Source organism: Erythranthe guttata, chromosome 10 (genome assembly GCF_056151865.1).
Source record: "Erythranthe guttata isolate IM_541 chromosome 10, IM_541, whole genome shotgun sequence".
In the NCBI taxonomy this organism is placed as follows: domain Eukaryota; kingdom Viridiplantae; phylum Streptophyta; class Magnoliopsida; order Lamiales; family Phrymaceae; genus Erythranthe; species Erythranthe guttata.
Window position 1 is genome coordinate 7,573,214 of NC_142542.1, and position 23,045 is coordinate 7,596,258.

General features: G+C 35.1%; 1 protein-coding gene across 1 annotated transcript; it reads right to left on the reverse strand.

Moving 5' to 3' along the window:
- Positions 1 to 15,989: 15,989 nt before the first annotated feature.
- Positions 15,990 to 19,638, reverse strand: LOC105970778 (putative pectinesterase 53). Its single transcript, XM_088824030.1, has 4 exons — positions 19,341 to 19,638; positions 19,068 to 19,242; positions 18,033 to 18,239; positions 15,990 to 16,470 (listed from the first exon to the last, which is right to left on the reverse strand). The coding sequence occupies exons 1-4, from the start codon at positions 19,580 to 19,582 to the stop codon at positions 16,237 to 16,239; spliced, it is 858 nt and encodes a 285-aa protein (XP_088680156.1). The 5' UTR covers positions 19,583 to 19,638; the 3' UTR covers positions 15,990 to 16,236.
- Positions 19,639 to 23,045: the final 3,407 nt, after the last annotated feature.

The window sequence follows — 23,045 nt, forward strand, 5'->3', positions numbered from 1 at the left end:
TTCCGATGTTGTTTGTCACGAGTGAGGTTCCTAGTCTCACTTGAATTTGGTAATACCTTTTTTGCAGATATCCCATTCCTTTTTACTTCATAACTTGACTTCCTTATCCAAACCCTATTATCTGGTTTTGAGTATTGAATTACGGTGAACCAAATATTCGGGAGTTCTTTTGTTCACTCCTTATCATTCCACTGAATTCGATTTTGCTTCGTTCGCCTATATTGTCTAATTTCATTTGTTGTTTGTAATCGATTCTGTTATCTCATTTTAATACCTCATAGTCTTAGTTACAAATTTTATGAGGTTTCGTACCCCTTTAAATACCGTGTGGATTGGATTATCCCTTGTTTTGAAGCCCTTACCTTATTGTGCTACCATCTCCACCTTCTTTCCTTTTTTAATATTCTATGGTTTTGGCTTATCTATTTGCCGAGACTTCTTATCAGTCACTCCATCTTTAGTGTTCCAATTATTTTGAATACGTCATGACTTTCGTCATGTTCTTCTGAGGCTTCTTACTTTATTCTGTTACCATCTGCTTTGATCATCTACGATTGTGAGGTTTTGTATCTCTTTGAACACTATAGTTTCGGCTAATCTATTTGTCGAGACTTTTTATTTCCTTGAATATTGCTTTTCTTAATCAATATATACTACTCCATTTTCAATGTTCCAATTTTCTTGAATATCTCGTGATTTTGGTCACGTACCTTTGAGGTCCCTATTCTCGTTTGATTTGGTTATACCATTTGTTATGATTCTGATATCGGGTCAATCTTTCTTCCTATTTTGAGGTTCTTGTTCTTTTGGCCTCAAAAAAATTCAATTCTTGTACATGTATTGTTCCATTGTTATTATTGTTCACAATGGAAATCCCATATCTCATTTCAAAACTCCTTATCTTATTTCAATACTTCGGCATCTCGGTTACCTACTTTCTCAGGTATCTGATTCTTTGAATACAATATTGCTTGACTATCTTACTTCCTTCCCACTATTGATCACGAGTGAGGCATTTGATCTCGTTTGAATGCCTCGATTTCCTTGTTCCGTTCCTTTTTTGAGATTCCTCATCTCATTTAATACTTCTCGATATATCCTATTATGTGAGGTTTCTTATCCATTTGAAACCTTGTGATCCGACTTCTTCATATCGCTTCTTATTGTTCCCTCTCACTCATAGGTCATGATTATTGGTAATTCAGGGTAAACGTATGGACCTTGTATGGGTAATGTCGTGTCATATGACTACGGTTGTATGCATCTATTGTTATATCATCTTATGGATCTTACTCAACGGAAAAAGGTTATGTAGTTATCCCGACTTAGAAATTCTATAGAGTTTGTTGACTCTTAAAGTATCTTGAGCATTTTGAATTCTTGATTCTAATCGTCAGGGTACAGGGAGATAAGTGCTATGTAGGGCAAAATGCTACACAATGGGAGTCACCTCTTAATCTTGCATGAGCCACCTCTAGAGTCCCTAGTATCCGATAAGTCAGCTATATCTTAACATTGGATTATCAGTTTTTGCAATTCTATTTGGTTAATATCAAGAGCTAAGTGCTATGTGGAGAAGGTGTTTAATGTACAACACCTATGTCAATAACACCGTAGAGAGTTCCACTTTTCCTCGTAAGATGTGAACGAGCAACTACAAGAATTTGGCCTTCATGAGCAACTTGCTATAAATAAGTTTTGCCCGTCTTGTAGTTTGGTTGAAGTAATTCACCATCGACATTAATAGACATAATGTATATAATGTTCCGTACATGATTAAAGCGTGCTTAGTGTCGAAGAATGACATTAGACAAGTTGATCTATGTTGAAATAGTGGTGAATTGAATGAATTAAGGCTACTCAATTGTCGGATATTCTGAGTCATGACTTCTCTACGATAAGTATTTATTAGGCATGCGGTTGCGAAACCACGGGAAGATTGTATCAACCGTTGCCATTTTTGATTACTCTTGATTTTAGAAGTAAAGCTCTCTTCCATCAACCGTTGCCTGGTCGATCTACTGTTCGAAAACCTTTTCCTTGGGAACGCCATCTATAATCAAGCTCTTCTAGTGTCCAAATTCTGATACCATAAGTAAATCAGGCTTCGCCGTCCTCTTTGATTGCAATTGTGGTGCATTCAATTCCACTTTATGTAGACCAATGAGAAGAGAATTTTTGTGGACCGGGAAAGTAGTTGCCTCTTTGTCTGCCGAAGATAATTTAGATTCGAAATCTATCTCTTGTAGCTAACTCACATTGTCTCGATATAGATTATAAGTCATCTCGTTCTTATGAAAGCAACTATCTGCAACATATGACAAAATTTCAGCTCGGAACGAGAAACGTTCGGAAACTAACTTATCATTTAAGTGGGTGACTGGACACACCGAGGTACATTGAAAATGTATAACGCGAATTATCGTGATGACTTAGGATAGCTATCAAGCAAGCGACAATACAAACAGTTTCGCAGTAGTTCGTGGGATAAAGTATCAATCGAGCTTGCAATTCAAGACTAGATGAGCGACGAACAACTAACGACGGCAAACGTAAGGGCTTGGAGATTGACACCAGGTGCTATCGGTAAAGTTCGACTTATCAATTAAGATCAAAGCCTGCACAAGATTGTCAAAAGAGTTATACATATGTGGAGCTAGATAAATAATTCTAATTACCACAAAGATTCGACCGAAACGGAGGAGAAGAAACACGTTCTCTTGAAGAATGTGACACGGATAACTAGGGAGAGATTTAAAGATTCGAACGATATAAGACCCTTATTAATCCCTTTCATTCCTCTCATCAGACCATTTGTAAGACTCCTAGCTACAACCCTAACTCGATTATTTCCTCATAGTTGACGTACCTCACAAGTCCCATTAATTGGTTGACGAACCGTATCTCGGCCTTCAACTTCTAGAACGCTATAAATATTCAGCATCTTGCTCAACGGTAAGGCTACATCGAGTATGAGACCGATGAATTGGATAATATTTCTAATGAAGCCGTTGATATTAGGGTTCCATGAGCAGTACTTCCTATTACTACCTCATATTGTATTTGAAGTAGTGTTTCTGAATTCGTTACGATAATAGTTTGACTCGTTATCCAAGTCAATTCTCAGTTGGGAAGATACAGATTGTCATGGAAATAATTCATAGAGTTTTGAAGGACTAAGTTAACACTATTTCAATCAATCTCAAATATTCTTACTTGAAGCAACCGTAGCTTGGGAATAACTTATCATATAAAGAGGGACAAATCCCTCTTTCGGAACCAACCTCCTAGAGACTACCCGCATAAGTGTATTTCTCTTGATAACGAATTCCTTGATCAAGACTTGAAGGTATTATGGAGAAACCACCAAGTTGAAGAAGCGACGGATGAGCAAGAAGATAATTTCAGGAAATTGTATTTCCATGTTCGAATAATAGTTGAGAATCTGGGGACCAGATTCTTTTAAGGAGGGAAGAGTGTAACACCCCGTAAATGTGTAAGTTGTTCAAGTTTGGGGATAATTGAATTTATTTAGTTGATATGTGTCGATACGGAATTATAATATATTTCGAATTTGATGGGAAGTGTAGAAATTGTAATTATCTAAAGTTATGGCATCTATTTGGTAATTAAGAAAACTATTTGGCCTTATAGCCAATTTTCATAACTTATAGTTGAGATAGGAATTGACGTGTATATCGTCAATTCACAATCCTCCTTTGGCAGCCACGTTTCTTCTCTTCACCCCAGCTCTTCTCTCACCGTCTCTCTCTTTCTCTCTATCTTCCTCCCTCTCTCTCTATATTTCTCTCTTCCTCTATCGGCTCTTGGGCTGGAATTGCAGAAATTTTACAGCAAAACTCGAGTAATATGAGAGGTGCCGTTGGAAATCTCAAGATGCAGCTTCCTTGTGGTGATGGATTTCACCGGCGATGACGCGCGGTGGTGGTCGGAAAGGGTCGAAGAAGACGAGCAGTCCAGAACCCGAATTTCAGCGGTTGGTCGTTCAAAGAATTAATTGAACGGAGGCCTTAAGGGTAGAATCTCGAAGATCAGGTCCCATCATTAGAAACCTTACGATGTTACCTTTCTGTTGGTGGTGAAGCTCGATGGCTTGCACCGACGTTGGTCGCCGGAGTTTGGTGAGAAGTCGGCCTGCTCGCTGCGATTTTGGGGAAGCAAAATCTGCTGCCGCACCTGTTTTCGGAGCCGAAATCGAAGGGTTTCGAATGCGAATTTGGAATCGGTTCTTTCAGGAAACTCGTAGAGGACATCGTAAAATATAAGTAAGTGTTCAATTGTATCGAATTAGAATATTTAATATACGTGTTTTAGAGGTCGGAATCCGATAACAGTAATCTGCCGGAAACAGGGCAGTTTTGAGTATCTTCTTGCGGGACTGTTTTCGATATGTTGGGATCGTAATTTGGGCTATGTGCCTTCATGAAACTTGTAGATTAAACTTCCAGGTTTAATTTGATGTATTATTTGGACAATTTGGATAACCGTGCAATTTGTTATTATTTTTCAAACCGGCTGTGACAGTAAACGAAATTATCCGAAAATCTGGCAGGTTTATGTATTCATCTTTCGGGGTTGTTATTGACGGGTTATGTTGTTAATTTGGGATTAAAGTCTTTAGTAAAATTGTAGATACAAATGTTATCTTTAACTATATATATCATTTAGGTCATTCGGATAAGTACGACGATCGCAGTGATTATTTGAATAGAGTGCCACGAGAAGCAATTCTTAGTATATGTTTAAGAAATTGACTGTCATATAGTTAATGGTAATATGGCTATATTACTGTTTCGAATCTTATTTAGTTCTAATATTTGCATAGGTGTTGAGTGTAGTAAAGCTCTGACTCAAGGTTTAAGCTTAAAGATGCTTCTATAGCACTAGCTTTGCACTAGCGTTGGACTCCAGGTGAGAAACTATGACCCCTTATCCGATTTCTTTCCTGCGCTTAATATCTCCTTTGTTTGAACCAAATATATTCTCCATCTTGAATCCTTTGATGCATTGATTATATTTTTTCTTGGAATATGACCTTTAATGTTCTGTGAGCATATTCGTTTCCTTGGCTCGAACTTGGAACCTTGATCTTGTTCTTGAAATCTTGAACTTGTCAATTCTCTTGGTTGCTATGTTCACGGCTAATTCCTATACTTGATTCCCTGGCCTGAACATTTTCCTTGAATCGATATTGAACTATATTTATTCTCAAAATCTTGTCTTGAATGCTTTCCGAGAATAAATATTTTGTTGGCTCGAACTTGAATCTCATGTTTATTGAATTCATTGAGATCTTGATATACTCGTTCTTGGAACCTGACATGGAACTTATTGTTGTTCTTGAATTCCATATTCACGACAATTCTTCATTGGCTTGAATTGAAATCTGAACATGTTCATTATCCTGAGACTTGATATTCAATTATCGTGATCGTGACTTATCTTGTGAATGATTGACTTGATTCTTGAAATTAATGACTTGATATTCCTAAAAGGAATAATATTGATTCTTGAACCTACTGTCCCCACCCTTAAGGACGCTCTTGGGGGAGCTGGGCCCTAGGACCATTTCGGCAAGACGATCGGGCAGTATTGGGCTGACGATGACTTGTCTCCCGAATGGTACCTCCTGATGGTTCGGACTCACGTTCGTTTGGAGTTAAACGTTCCTGAGCCGGATCGGCACGTTCCGGTCGTGCCTCTTGCCTGTTTCCGACCGAGTGGCCACTCGGGACGGATTGGAGGGATAAGGATGTGATATGATTTTATTTGTTGGGAGTTACAAGGTTGGAGACCCCACCAAATATTGAACTCAAGACGTACATGTTACACTCTTGTACATGTTACACTTCTGTTAATGAAATTCTTGTAAAGTCTCTCGTTATATGTTCTGTTCTATTGATTCTCATCATACTCATGGATCATATGTTTTTCACTAAGTCATTCGGACTTATTCGTTTCTCCTTTCTGATATTAATGCGCAGGTAAAAGAAAGACTTAGACCTAAATTTTCATACTAAGAGTTAAAGCTCGTGTATGCCTCTGATTAGTCTCGTCGAGAGGTATCTCTATTTATGTTCCGTATAGGAATCCTTTGATCGAGAATTTTGTAATAGAGTAAGTGGTGTCGAAGTCGACTTGTAATAGAACCTCCTTTTGTAAACACGATGGGATAGATATTGCGGTTTAACATTTTGATCATCGAAATTTTGAGGAGCATATTTGGGGTCATTGAATGTACTGCATGTTGAGTGGTGTTCCGCCACGAGGTGCCTGCTACTCGGGGCGGGGCGCTACAAATACTATATTTCGTTGTTAAAATATAACTATTCGCAACGAAATTAATTTCATCGGTAAAGAAATCGTTTCCTATTTTGCATTTTATTCTAGTGGTGTTTGTTTCTATTTTTTATTGATATCCTACGATTTGTCTTTTGTTTTTCCTGCATTGAATTGGCTTAAACTTAATACTTTTGTTTTTGCGACATAATCTCATAAGTAATACACAACTAATAGAATACTTTATAATTTTGATGTAGTCTTATGTTAAAGTAAAATCAACGGCAATCAACTAATGATTTTGACAAAAGAAGTGTTTTAGAAGTGTGGTATGCTGAAATAATTTTGAGGTCCCTATGGTATCGATAATTACATTCACCCCCTGAAACGTATTTAGAAACTCTAACGGGATAATGCATTGGATACATTATTCTAATAGGGTTCTAATGGACTATTACTTTTAGCTAGTGGTGGAGATAACATAGAGTTACGGGGAGTTATGAGGTAACCTGGCTCCCCCAATATTTCTTAAATCACCCATAATTCTTTGTTGTCTCCACAACGACTTTCTGTAACCAATAGTCCATTAGAACTCTATCGTAATAACGTATCCAAAGCATTATCACATTAGAGTTTATAACTACGTTTCAAGGGGGTGAGTGTAATTATCGATACCACAGGGACCTTAAAGTTATTTAAGCATACCTTAGGGGTGTGGGTGTAATTTACCCTACAATTTATGAGGCTGTTGAGTCTGCTATCTCAAAAAAATAGTTCAATTGTGAGTTTAATTGTATTAAAAGAGAGTGCAAAGTCAAGTTTCGAAGGGAACTCACATAAAAATTTGTATTTGCTAAGTACTCAACAAAGTGTGAATTGTAAAAAAAATTTTGTTATGTTATATTGGATTCCTAAAATATTTATTTTTTTTTTATAACTTTTTTTTTTTAATATTATGAGTGAAAATTACCCTACAATGCATTACTTTTAATTAGCGCATAATCTCTAAATGATATACCTATTAAAGTAGTTTGCTAAAAAAGTTGAATGTTGTGGAGGTTTTTGCTTATATTATAAACATACCATGGGAAGTTTTTTGACGATTAGAATAAAATATATGAATGTTGAATATAATAAATCCATATAAAATGGATGTTAATATGTAGAACATTCAAAATGGTGATAGAGAAAATCAATGTTCTTTGGATTATCCATCCAAATATCAAAGCAGTGAATATTTGATCGGCCTCAACAACTGTCTCTAATTTTATACATAATCTAAGTTACTTTAAACTTAGTATCAGTTATTTTTCTATCACAATTATTATTAGGGAGAATGGCAAATAGGCCCATGACAAGGGACTTAAATGCACATTGGTCAAAAAAAAAATAAGATTTCAAATGAACCCATCCCATATCTTTAGTCTAAAATACCCTCCATAATATATTTTTTATCAATTGCATACATTATACTCTCTAACTTCGTTAATATTACACATTCACCCTGATTTTAATAATTTTTTGAAAAAAATATTTTTTTTCAGAAAATAATTTTTTTTTTGAATGTTTTTTTCCGGCCAGATTCCAGCGTTGACCAGGCGGTTCTCCGGATTTGACCTTTTGTTTTTTTTTTAAATGTTTTTTTGAAATTTTGTTTTTTCTTAGCCCGGTACATCACCACTAGAGACGGGGTTGACCCACCAGTTCCCCCCATGAGAGGAGTCACGCCCGTGGAAATTAATATTCCCACTCCACCAACAATCCCAGGAACTAAAGAAGCCACGGCCGAGATAGAGATCCTATACTCCCTCACCAATTAAATGAGAGGTCTCGTGATCGGACTCCCCGTCCCCTCGACCACCTCCAGCGCAGAGAGGAGCGCGATGACGCACCGGATAGTCGTGCTTCCCACCACGGAAGTGGGGTAGACACCACGGACATGATGATCGGGCTGCACCACTTCACCCAACAGGTTTCGTCTTAGCCCGATCCTGCCCGTTCTCTTTGGCAATTCACCGGAGACGTTACCGAGGGGTATCAAAATATCGAGTTTGCCGCAATTCGACGGAACCAGTGACCCCGGGCAATACATAGAGAAGCAAAGATGAGCACTGGCTAGCGTCATGTACCACATTTGGGAGACTCGGAATAAGTTGAAATTTGATAAAATTGAAACTAATCCGAAGGACCTCACAAGGAAGATCAAGATTCATGTTTATTCGGCTATGTTTAGCCAACACCCTGAGCTTGCTATTTCAAGGACGAGGGGACAACCAAGCAGCCTTATGCACCCATGATGGGCGAGTTTTAGAGGCTATGGTTCCGTGGGTTTTCCCACTGTTTGTTATATTTCGTATGTCTATTATTTTCGTTTACTGCATTCAGTAGTAGGTGCTACAATTTCCTCGGATATGCCCATTGTAATTGTCTACAACTTTTTTGATTTATAATATTTACATTTTAATAAAAAAAAAAAAAAAAAATGAAGTTTGGGCATTCATGTAAATTTATTATTTCATCGAATTTTAGCCACACGCACCAAAGTAGTCCTCCCGTGGAAAATTAAATAATTCGGGCCTCCGTCAATTTATGTGGCACCTCTTTGTTTACGAGTTGTATCTGAGTCATACTCCTTATCCTCTATTTCTTTCTTTTCATTTTCTTCTTTTGGTCATTTATTTATTCATTTGCACTTAATTACACCACTACATAATAAACTCATTTTGCATAATTGTAAGAGTATTTTCGCTTTCAATAATTGATCGAGTATGATTATAACTATTCATGATTATAGTTGCTTCTCAACTAAGTATTTTATGTTTATTTTTTCGTTATATATATATATATATATATATATATATATATATATATATATGTATATATATATATATATATATATATATATATATATATATATATATATATATATATATATATATATATATATATATATATATATATATATATATATATATATATAGTTTGAAGGATGATTCGATTTCTTTAAAAAAGAAAACCGAGTATGGGTATCACTCCGGTCTAGTCAACGGTGGCCACATGAATCATACTAAACTATTTCAAACTAAATCAGTGGGCGAACAATGAATTTTTTTATTGCCAAAATTCACTAAAAATTGTCGGACGAGACCAAACATACTACACTAATTAGAAAAGAGGTTGCTATCTGCAACGGAGTTTTTACTTTTTACTAATCGCAATAGCATTTCAATCATATGAAGAAAAAAAATTCCTTGAAAATTCTCTTCAATCCTCACAAACTCTCTCGAACACCTGCGAATCATCTAACCTTTCGGCATTCAATTCGTCACTTACAACTCTCAATTACAGTAATTTTCACTAAATTACATCGTTTCATCTAGTATCTACGATTTTAGTTAAAAGGTTTAAGATTAGGTTAAGGATTTCAAATTTTTTTTTTTTTTAATATGAGGTGTTTTCAGGGTCCCGGGCACGAAAACTCCAAGAATTTGAAGGTTTCGTGCTCTGGAACATGAAACCTTCAAATTCTTAGGGTTTTCGTGTTATGTAGCACGAAACTCTTAATTTTTTTTTGAAGTTTTCGTGTTGTGGAACACGAAACATTAAAAAACTTTGATATTTTCGTGCTCTAGAACACAAAGTACTAAAAATCTTGAAGGTTTATCCTGCTCCACAACACGAAAACTTTCAAAAAATTCAACCTTTCATGCTCCTGAGCACAAAACCTCCATTTTTATTTTTTTTATAATTATGAATATTATATTTATTTTAATTGTTATTTGAGTTGTACAGATGGTAGCGCAAAGCAGAGGCAATGAGCTTATGGTTGATCCCAGAAAGGGAAAATAACAGGTTCCTGGGATCGTGATTCAACCTCCGTGAGAGCCCGAGGTTGTGGGTGGTCGACTAGCCCCTCAGGCCTCATCCTATGACTGCATGTGAGCGGCATATGAGAGCACCTGATTAACCTGATGTAGTTGGGACGCCGATAGATGGAGGTTGAGGCGGGACCCGGTCCTGGTGTTCCCGTTTGTGGTCCTGATCCCGATGATCCTCGCTCTCAATATGATTTCGAGTTTATGCCGGGGTCGATTGTGTTAGAGATTGTGTACCCGAACGGTCTCACTGAGCTTGATCAAATTCCGAGTTTTAAATCACATATTGCTGCCTACGTTTGGAATGAATTTGTAAGTTTATATATTTTTTAATATTCTTTTAATATATGTTTTTAATATATGTTTTTATTATATGTTTTTAATATGTATCTAATTTGTAATTGTCACTCGTAGAAAAATATTTTTTTACTACGATTATTAACCGTAATAAAAGGTATCAAATTCGTACTAAAAAGGTCTTTGCTACGCATTTGCTACGAATTTGCCCCGTAGCATATATGGCCGTCACAAAAGCTTTGCTACGGTAAATGGCCGTACCAAATATTTTTTTGCTACTGTAAATCCTAGTATTTATTATGACTTCTAAATTGTTCTATAGTAAAAAGTACCTTTTATTACGGTTTTTTACCGTAGCAAAAAAATTCGTAGTAATAAGCAAATTTTCTACTAGTGTGTGTAGAAGCGCCGCGGAGATGATGTGAATCTAGGATTAATTCCATACAAAAATTTACTCTTAATCGGCTCAAAGCACACATGTCCCCATAATCGAGCCTAGGGGTGGTAAACTAGCCGAGCGAACTCGTGAACTCGATAAGCTTGCTCGAAAAAAGCTCGAACTTGGACTCAAGTTTTTCGAGCTCGAGCTCGAGCTCGCGAGCCTTATTTATTATTTTTTATATATTATTTTAATTTAAATAATGTATAATAATATAAAATATTGTGTAAATTACACCCACGCCCCTGAGGTATGCTTAAATAAACTTTAAAGTCCATGTGGTATCGATAATTACACTCACCCCCTTGAAACATAGTTAGAAACTCTAATGGGACAATGCATTCGATACGTTATTCCGACATGATTCAAACGGACTATTATTTTTAGCTAGTGGTGTCGACAACATAGAGTTCGGGGGTGACATGGTTCCCCCTACATTTCTTAAACCACCCATCGCTCTGTATTGTCTCTACCACTTCCTGAAACTAATAGTCCGTTAGAATTCTATCGGAATAACGTGTCCAATGCATTATCCCATTAGAGTTTCTAACAATGTTTCAGGGCTGTGAGTGTAATTTACTCTAAAATATTATAGAAATAAATAAAAATAAAATATAAATATAATAATACGAGCGCCAATCTCGATTTCCAATTTCTAAAACTATAAACCCTAATTTAGTAAACCTGGTAAATCGGGAAACTTCCTAATTTAGAAAGTTCACTAAGAACATCGCCTAGTTCTTTCATTTTCTTATTCTCATTCATAATTCTTGTATGATTATTAACTGCGTGAATTATGTGTTTATGTAAATTATGTGATTATGTGAATTGCGTGATTCATGAATTATGTGCTTAGGAAATATTTTGAGATATTATGTCGAAATAAATATTTCTCGAAATTGTAAAATAAATAATTTCCTTGTACTAAGATTTTATTCTTGCATGATGAATTTAAATGAGCATTTTGTCATATTTATGCATGCACCAAATTTTAGAAAATAAAACTTCTCATGCATTTTAGGACTATTATTTAGTGGAAAAACTTTAAAAATTTTCCCTTATTTTCTTGAATTTTCGGCCACTAATACACACACAAGAATTTAAAATACTGTTTAATAATTATAAGAAGACAAGCATTAGAACGCTTGTACTTTGATGACTGACAACAATACCTAAGTCTAGTCTCCTAATCATTAGCTAGAGTACACTTAACCACTCCCACACTCCAACTTTAGCAAATCCAAGAGTCACTCTCTTTCTTCCTCTCTCCCTTCATTTTTCGGCAGCTCCACCTCCACCATAGCCACCATTTTCTGAAGCTCAAACCACCCAAGAACCACCACCAGACCTCTTCCAAAATATTGCAAAATCACCCCCACAAAAACATGTATTTCCCTTTCTTCTCCATAGGCTTTGAGCTCTCCAAAAACGCAATAATTATCTCCAATGTCCAAGATCAAAATGCACTCTCCAACTCCACTTTCACTATCTATAAGTTCAAGGTCTCCTTCTATTTCAACAAGTGGAGAATTTTCGGCCAAGCTTCTTCTTCATTTTCTTTTCTTCATTTTTTTCGAAAGAGCTAAGCTCTTCTTCTTTCAGATTTATTGTTCCTCTTCTTAAAATTATAATCTAACCCTCTATATATTCTTGTATTAGAGAGAAAAGAGCTAACAAATCCTTCCCTTTAAGAGTAGAGGTGAGAATTCTTGAATTCTTGCTCAAACATGCAACACCACTATTATTTCGGTTTTTTTTTTTAATTTCTAGGTTGATTCTAGCATATTATGTGGTTATATTTCTTATATGATGATTGCATGTTAGTGTTTTAAAAAGATAAGTTTATTCTTGAAGTTCTATGTTTTTCGAAAATTTGGGGAAAATTGCATAAGTTGCTTATTTGGTCTGATTAGTAGTTTATCTAGTGATTGAATTGTTAATTTGTGAAAATAAATTGAATTTTTGGCTTAATTATGAAACTTTCTAATTTTTGCTTCTTTAGCTCAGGAAATGAAAAATTAATAAAATAGTAAAATAGAAGTATGGATGTATGTTGATGCATGTGAAATTTGTGTAGAAAATAAATTATTATTTGTGTGTGATGTTTCGAATTTATGGGATAAAAATGCATAAGTTACTTATTTGGTTTAATTAGTGCTTTGCATGTGTTAATCTAGTATTTAATTGTCTATTTAAGTTCTTGCATGTTAAGGTCTAGTGCTTTCTAATACAGATTTATAAAGGGATTTAAAAGTGTGTTAAAAGACCCTTGCATGTGAAGATATCTAGTGGAAAGACTTGAAGAAAATGCTAGGATGAAAGTTTTGAACTTTATTCTTGCAAGTTCTTGTAATTAATGAACTTTTGATTGTTTATTGATTGCCTTTGCATGTTTAAGATTTCGGTTATTGCTTGTATTTGTCTACGGATTTTATTTTTATTCCTAAATGACTATGTGAAGAAATGTTTATATGGAACTTTGTTTGTTATGTGATCTTACTTTGACTGTTTATGTGTTCATCATTGGGTGTGAGAATGAGAAAAGGGTAAGTAGATGGGTGCATGTTTGGGTGCATATGTGTCATAATTTTTAAAAGGTAAACATATGTTGGAAACTCTTTTGAGGTTACGGTAAATAAGCGGGGTACGACGAGTCGGTACCGTAGTGCTTAGGGGTGGTTTGATTCCACGTAGATAGGCGGGATCGTAAAATATGCGGTTATTTATAACTTAGATTGATTTTTCCAAAAGGATTCCCGATGACTTTTCATGTCATGCATGTCTCATTATGGCATTGAAGATATAGGGTTATAAAAGTGGGAAAATCTCACTCTCTGGTCTTGGGATCATAGGGTTATAAAGGTGGGATATTCTCACTCTATGGTCTCCGATCATATGGTTATAAAAGTTGAAATTTATCTCACTCTATGCGCTTGAAAAAGGAACAACGAAGAACACTGACCAAAAAAAGGGAAGTATATGATTGCTTTAAATTATGTTGTATGTATATGTATAATGAAAATATATGTATATATGTATGTTCTATGTTATGTGTATTCGATATTACTTCAAGTTTCTCATTCAGTCCTGAAAGGATTATATAGGTGTTGCATGTTTGTAGGTATACCCGATTTGGAGTCCGAGGAGTGAAGTTTGAATCGAGCTTGGGAATCGGGAAGAGATCACATGGAGGGGATGTGGTTTGGGTTGGCTTTCAACCTAGCTATGTGGTTTTATTTGTATAATATGCTTGTAAAAACATTTTATACGGTTTTAGGTATTTACTATCGATCGCTTCCTCCGATCGGTGGGAATTATTAAAAGACAATATGTATAATATAATTAGCATTACCATCCTTTTGGATATTTAATCGGTAGTCCATAATATTTTGTAAACAAAAGTGAATTTTACCAACTCTATGAATATACGCTTTTCGGCTAGTAATTTCTCCGTGTTTTGTCTCGATATTTGTAAATTATTTTTATATATTTTCTCTACTTCGTAAATCATAAATTTTTTTGAGTCTTTGAATCTTTCTGTTCTAATTACTGTGATAGATCTTATGCTTGAATTGAATAAGAAATGAATTAGTTATGAATTATGTCTTACCACTGCACTAATATGGGATCAGTCTAGTGTTTTCACTTGACTGAAGTTTTACTCAGTCAAATGTCTTGTTTCCACTTGGAATGTATTCTCGATTCGTTTTTATATCTTGGTATAAGATTGGACAGTATTTGAGTCAGTGAAGAATTTATTAGAAAATTTTAAATCTCCCTCCCCTGTTCTGGATTATGAATTGAGTGTCTGTGCCATTTTATTTATTTCTCCCAAATCATCAAGTATCTTTCAAAACTGTATGAGATGGGTGATTTAGACTCATTGTATAATGTATGGTAATAATTTAAATTCATTTTCATTAATATTTTAAGAGGAATTAATTTTTGAAGTTGCTCCACTAAATCTGTCCGAATTTTTATTAGGTCCATCATACCTAGTCATTTTCTAGTCATGCATGTAGTATGTATTTTTGTTAATTAATTTATTAGGTTTTAGTAAAGTGTGATCTCTCTCCCTCTGATTTAAAAGAAAATTTTGGACGTAAATTTATATCCACAATAATCATATAAGAAGAGTAATCGTGAGAGGGGTGTCACACATTGGTTCATCAAGACCTCCTTTATGCTTTAATAATTGTGCGATCGTTCTAAGTGTTGCAATATGTTCGTACATGACTTAGAGAATCACATTCCCTAATCATCACATAGTTAGCTCTGGACAGAGACTTAATGATTACAAACTATAAGAACACACAGGACATCCAGGATTATTCTAGCGATCGAATCCCCGACTTCAATGCACAGACCTCACATAGATTTCGGACTACATGAACACTGGCCCTTAGGGCGGCTCGGTAGAACTCAGGAATAGGTCACGATACAGCTGGTATTCTAGTGAAGTCACGGTGATGTTTGGGTTTTAAGGACTAATGGTGTACAACTATATCATAGAGACCTCTACTCGATAATTAAGAATCAGTTAGAGATCTCTAGGATGAGAGAGTTCAGTGAAATCATCAACTTATGAGCACCCACTTATGTATGCCGATATCACAATACCGTTTACTGATGAGACGCAGTACACATACACTAAGTGCTATTCTCCAATGGGAAATGCCGATATCCTCATTGGTGGCGTAACCTTTTGAATAGGAACATGGTTTACCAGCCATATTACTTAACTAAATATGTCATCTTTCTACTAGATCAAATATAAGTAATTATAATAACTGTAAGGACTATATCTATGCTTATGCAAGGGACAAATATATAGAATGCCAAAATGTATTTCATCGTTAATACGAAAAAATATTATTTATTATAATAATAAACGAAAGACCACAGCCACAAGTTGGATTGTTGGTCACTTACTCTAACAACATTAACACTGGACCTAAACCATGCTTGACATTATTGTGTTTGCTTACTTGACTGAGTTATCTCTGTGTTTAATCACAAAGAAAAACTAGTCATTTAAAAAAAATATCCATAACTAAAAAATATTTAATCAAAGCATGTTGTTATTTATGATAGGTCGAGCCATTCTGATGCATCAATAAAGTCAAGGGAAGTAAATCGTCCAGCCTCTTCATCCGTAAGAATTTTTGACCATTTAACTCTTCCTGCAGTATTTGATCCAGGTCCACTGCACTGATACTCCCCAAAGGTTACAGTCCTGTACCATTAAATACCATTTGTATCGAAAAAATAACATCATCACTCATAACAATTTCAGATATATAAAACCACTTATATATGGATGACTTACGATTGTCTAGATGGATCACCCCAGTCAAACCAGCCCTCCGGGTTGACATTGTTTTCCATGTATGTATAGGCAAATATGGTTGTAGAGAAAGGAGCCCATGCTCTTCCTAGGTACACTATGTCTGAACCTGTCACTCTACAGTTGACAATGGAGAAACCTGTATTTTCCGAACTCGTGCTTCTGTTTTGAGCTGCCACTGCCCCTGTTGCAATTGCATGTAACTCACAACCCTGCATAAATAAGAATCATTAGTATTTGTTTTCATTTTATGTAAAGATATAAAATATTAAAAATATGAACAAAATAAAATTTTAGTGGAGATAGATGTTCCTTACAAAATATCATGATATTTATATTTATATACTTGCTTAAGTCATGTCTACTACTGAGTGGATTCCTTTATGAATTTTGTGTATGGATATACATAGTAGTAGGAATAAGATTGACTGGGATTATACAACCAATCGTTTCGTAAAATAAAATTCAATCACAATTAGAGAAGTAGTAGGCTTCTGTAGTTGAAAGGGAAATATTAAAATTTAGGTTTTTTTAACCATAGAAGTTAAACGGTAGTTGGTAAATTGACTATTGTAGTACAATTATTATAGAGGGTCGTATATATCATGATTTGTTGAAATTCAAAAATATTTGCATAGGGAATGACGGATCATGAGAAATGGATATTTTAAGGTAATCGAGGTTAAATGGATGGTTAAGGTTAGAGACATTGCCTCTAAGGGGGAATCAATTTGATTGTTCTAATAAAACAATGTTTAACAACGCTACAATTAAGTTAATGTGATTGTCCCTTATAAGAAAACTCAACAAACTATGAGAGAATGACAATAAAGATCAATTGAAATATGTAATAACAATGTGACTTGCAGTCTTATCATATATTCATAAGGTTTGTAAGTGTTTAGGACACACAAAATTAATATTTGAGAATAAGTGAACATTAGTAGGCACTATCAAAAGGATATATTGTATGTCTAGTCATCAAAGAGTTCACTCGTTATGAACTCAATTAAGAGCTTATATCATGAGCATAAATGACGTATTTCTGAGATTATAGTAATTATCAAACTATAAAGTGCAACCACAAAATCTTTAAATCTAGATATTCTAGAATATTGCTTGCTAACGAAAGAAGTCCATTATGATAATAAGATTACCGTTAATGGTCTTACAATCATAAACTGATTATTCTCCTTTGTATTTTGAGATAAATAAGATATTACTTTAATTGATTTTTAGATAACAAAGTTTTTTGTAAAATAAAATTAATAAAGTCGATTATTGTATATGTCACACTAAAGGGCCCTTAATTATATAGTCTCATTTTGCATTTAGATAACGCGTGCATAAAGTAAGGTAATATTTGTAGTCTACAAGTGAACAAAACTTGTATATGCTCATTTATTGGAAACTATATTTTTTTTGGGGATTGTGTGGTTTATTTCTTATAAATCCATTTTAGTTTATGTAGCTTGTTGATTTATAAGCTGTTTTTTGCATGCACACTCAAAACATTTTTCACAATGCTAATACATTTATTGCAAAGTATGTTATGATTCAAATTCAAGGATTATTTTTCATAAAGTAAGGTACTCTTTCATATTTATAGTTATGCATAATATTATCGCGTAGTCGGTATGTTGCTCTTGAGAATTCGTATGCATATTTACAACTAATTTCTACTTAGACTTGCTCTGGATGAATCTGTTCCGGAACTAATTATCCAAAACTTTTAGTAAGTATGTTAGTTTTACATATAGTAATTAAAAATTACCTTAAAGTAGGAACGACCATCACCAAAGATGAAATCCACAGATCCTTCAATGTAGCAATCTTCGTAATAATGTCTACCCCTGTGATCGTAGAGAGTGTCTTGTGCCCCCAGAAACTTACAACCTGCAAAAGCGGATGCGTCTCCTGATATTCGTAAAGCCACTCCTTGCATTCCATCAGCTCCTGGTGGAGGAATTGGAGCTGTATTCTGCATAAATATTTAAACCAGTGAGATACGGTCATTTACTTAATACGGTTATCCTAAGTACGCGCTGAAAACTATGCCATTAAGAGATAAATGGACAGGCAAACATAACATGTATGTTTTAATAAAGTTATTTAAAAGTTTAAATGAACTCTTATCAGTTGCAAATGATATCGTTAAATCTTTATTTTAAAACTTATATGCTCTTAAAAAACATGTTACATGAGCAAGAAAATTTTAAATAATTATTTGTTCAAATTCAAGTAGATTATTTAACATCTCAATAAGATGCTTGAAAAGATCATGAAAAAACTTATTTTTTGAAGGTTTTAGTCTAATTTTCTTTCTAAAACATCTACCAAATATTTAAATATATTTTAGTGTGTGAGTATATATGTAAATGACACATGGAACAAAATTAAAGCATGTAAAACAAAGATGTAAGACTGCATACTATATATACACACACGTGTGTGTGTGTGTGTATATATATATAAATATATATATATATATATATATATATATATATATATATATATATATATATATATATATATATATATATATATATATATATATATATATATATATATATATATATATATATACGTGTGTGTGTGTATATATAATATGCAGTCTTAAATGACACATGGAACAAAATTAAAGCGCGTAAAACAAAGATGTAAGGCTGCACATTATATATATATATATATATATATATATATATATATATATATATATATATATATATATATATTATTCGTTCATCAAATGACACATGTAACATATAATTAAAGCACATAAAACAAAAGAGGTTAGACTGCACACTACCTTAAATGTGATATTTTTTGCTACAAAGTATGGTGCATCTACGCCAAAAGTTGCTGAACCATATGTTCCAAGTGGTTGTGACCTGGCCGTATCACCCCACTGAACCACTGTATTTTCTGCCCCAGCACCTTGTATTTTTATGTACGCTTTTGTTGAAGGTATTGTTACCTTCTCTCTTCAAATAGTGTTTAGTTCAAACAAATGAATAAACTTCATGCAAATATAATATACATATACGCATATAAATGGATGAACTAAGGAAGAAGAACTTACGTGTATATCCCTGCATGAACATCGATCAAAACTCTTTCTTGGTTCACCAAAGGGAGAGAGTCAATTGCACCTTGAATTGATGTAAAATTTCCAGATCCTGGATTTTTATCGACTATAATGATGATAGAAGGGGCCGTCATGATGACTTTGTTGGTGTAGCAAATGATGATTTCATTGTTTCCATTCATGAGAAGTAGAAAAAGAATTGTTACAAGATGGAGGATTTGTGTGTAGGGAGACATGGTTAACGATGTAGACAAGAAAAAAGATTTTAAAGAGAAGAGAGAGAAGATTTTAAAGAGAAGAGAGAGAAAAAATGTTGGACAAATAATGTAATGGTTTTGACTTGTAATGAAGTTAGTGCTTGCAGGAGTTATATATACAACTCCGCATCACAATTAATGAGAAACTTGTAATTATGGTCCTCCAAAATACCTAGATATGTTATACATACTTCTTTGAAGTTTTGTCTCATTACACGTAGATCCCTAATATTCAAAAAAATACACAAATCTCTCTTGAGATTTAGATTGATCTAACATTCAAACCCTTCTAGTAATTATTTTATTGAAAACTCATCATCTATCACTTCACAAATTAAGCTAATTTCACGGTATATCTAATTACACATAAGCCTCTAATGTTTGAAGAAAAAACATTACTAACACATATATATTTTTGTTCACATAATATGTCATTCACCTCCTTTCTTCAACCTTCACTCATTGTCATATTTCTCACCTCGTCAGTATAGTTTATGCTCTCGACATGTTCCATTACTAACGAGAAATTCATATTTATAGTTGAATTTTGTTTTTCTTAAAATAAAATATTTGTGTGAAAAGTGATGTGGTTTTTTGGTTTCCTCATCGTTTCATATGTTTGCATCGATGATTATATATTTCTCAATCAATAAATTCTCTTAACCTTTTTGTTGCGCCCATGTGCGTGTTGACGTGATAAATTACTTATTTGGTTTAAGTTGCATTTTTACAAAAATGAAACCTTAAAGAAGTTATGGATAATATTTTTCAAAAACAATGGGGTATGGGTGATTATTATTTAAGATCATGGGAGGTTATGGTATTATTCCAATATTTAAATTAGCGATAAAATTGAATTTTCAATATAACTCTAGGGACGAGTTTAAACGATAATGAGTTGTGGGGCGACGACTAGCTTACACCTGAACCATCAAGGGTCACACTGCTTGTGTACTTGAATTTATTAAAATAAATGGTCAAATATTAAAAACTTTGGTTTTTGCATAATTGGAAGTTAATAACGATTGATTTCAACATTCATATTGTGAATTATGAACGAGAATAGGAAAATGAAAGAACTAGGCGATGATCTTAGTAAACTTTCTAAATTGGGAAGTTTCCTGATTTGGTAGGTTTACAAAATTAGGTTTTCCATTTTTAGAAATTGGAATTTAGTTTTGGCACTGGTATCGACGAGGAAGTTTCAATGATTTTGGAAATATAATTGTTATAAATTTCCGATCATTGGTTTGTGACAAGCGAGCAGAGAAAAACTTACGAGCTTAAGCTGTTGGGCCTGGTCCAACTTAAGCCTACTAGGGTTTGTGCACAAGACACTTTAAATACAAGATTTATAGGTCTTGTACACAATAAAAGAAACCCTAGCCGCTCTCCTCACTCATTGCCGCTGCTCCACCGCCGATCCGTCGTTACTATCGCCCGTCGTCGGCCCCACACGCTGCCACCATTAATCGGTCGCCTATTTCTTTGTCCTTTTTTTTCATTTGTTCTAACTTTTGCGTGTCTAGTGCCACGTGATTGTAGAATTCGGTATACGAGGTGAAATCCGAGAGGAGGAAGACGAAGGAGTTAGATCGCCGCGACCCCGCCGCCGAGCCGCTGCCATACGCGCTCGCACGCGTCGCCTGAAGACAGCGCGTGAGCTACATGATAAGTTGACGTAAAGAAAAAGCGAGCCGATTCAGACGCCTTTCGGGTGAAAGTTGTTGACTTCCACAGTTGGACACAAAACCTCCACACAAATTCTTGCATAAGTTGCTCACCTTTAGAAGAATGAGGAAATAATCGATAGCCCTCTCAGATTCCCTCATTAAAATTGACGGACGCCTCCAACCCAGCCTGAAACAGCTCGTGGCTGATTTCCTTGATTTTTTCTCCAGCTCGGCATTCCGTACTTCCAGAGACTCTTTCTCCGCCTTAAGAAGCCCCTCTTTCTCATGGTCTCTCATCACGTCCTCGAAGAGAGCATTTCTCGAGGATCACCTAAGGCCAAACTCTCTTTTAGTGTCTGAACCTCTTTTCAGAGTTGGATGATTACTTCATCTTTCTTATTGTCATATGCCTCCCGAAGAACTCCACCCCGACCGAGTGGGACCAGAAAGACAATAGAAAATTGCTATAAATAAAGCATAAAAATATAGGTGCATAAAATATCAAAAATGAGGGGCAATCCTCAGTAAAAGGAAAAATAGTATAACGACCAAACATGAGTTATATTATTAAGTAACAACTCCAGGCGAGCATCATCATCCATTTGTCGAAAGTATTCCACATCTAGTGGCAATGCCGCCGCCCGTCAAGCCTTTAACGTTTCTCGAATTTTCGACAGCGATTAAGGGTAATGTTTGGAAGAGGATGTTCCCGATGGGGCCAAGAGGGTTGTCCGGCTGCCTTTTTTTTTTTACTCGCCCCAGATCGAGGAGGTTCATTTTCAGTAGCCGAAGCAAGTCAAATGGGCTAGTTGTCGGCCCAGGCAGGAAAGGAGAAGCAGACTCAGAACCAGGCTCGCAAAGCCTGATTCTACCTCGGAAGCGGATTGGGCCAGGTGGTTTCTTCCCGGTGATTTTGGATTTTGGACCTTGGTCTTCTCAGATCCTAGTCCCAGGATCGACCGCCAAGGGACGCTGGAAATCAGAACCATAGAATTCAGGCTCCGCTTTCATTGGCCGAGTAGCTGCTTTCTTCCCTCTGAACATGCCTTTCATCCTTAAATCCGCAATAAATGAGAAAAGAGGCAATATGAAAATACAATATAGAAAGTGATACGGAACTAAAAATCCATATGTACATATGTCAGGAAGCCTACCCAGTGCAACTTGCGACATGGGTTGGGTCATATTATTGTGGAAATAAAAATGACGCAATAACAGAGGGTATTTAATGAGTCGCTTGGGCAAGCCAAAACTCGGCTGGAAGTGAGTTATTAGTCGTAACAGCCAGTCATCAACATGAAGAGATTTTCCTCTTCTGATCTACTCGGGTAAGGTAATAATCCTAGGGTGAAGATATCTTGTATCATAGGGACTTTTCACGAAAAAATATTGACCTTGCCACCAATCCGTTTTGTTCGAAGGATTTATGATCTTGAAATGAGGACGAGAAAGAGATGGAGACATGGTATGGGCTTAACTTTTGTAGGACTATAACACTCATCAAACCAGTTGGAGAATGAATGACCCCGGACCAGGCACAAAGCATTCGAAAATCAGTCATCATTAGGATAAATATGGTTTCTAGACACCTCATAAATTTGGGCTTTCTCAGTAAAGTAAGGGGAGAGTGGAAATGAAAAGCTATAATAAAACTATTCAGAAAATCATGTACTATACTCCAGAGGGGGCATGTGGGGACGATCAGAGGTCAAGGGAAGGACTAACTCGAAATCCGAGGAGAGAACTAAGTCCCTGATTAAATTAATGAG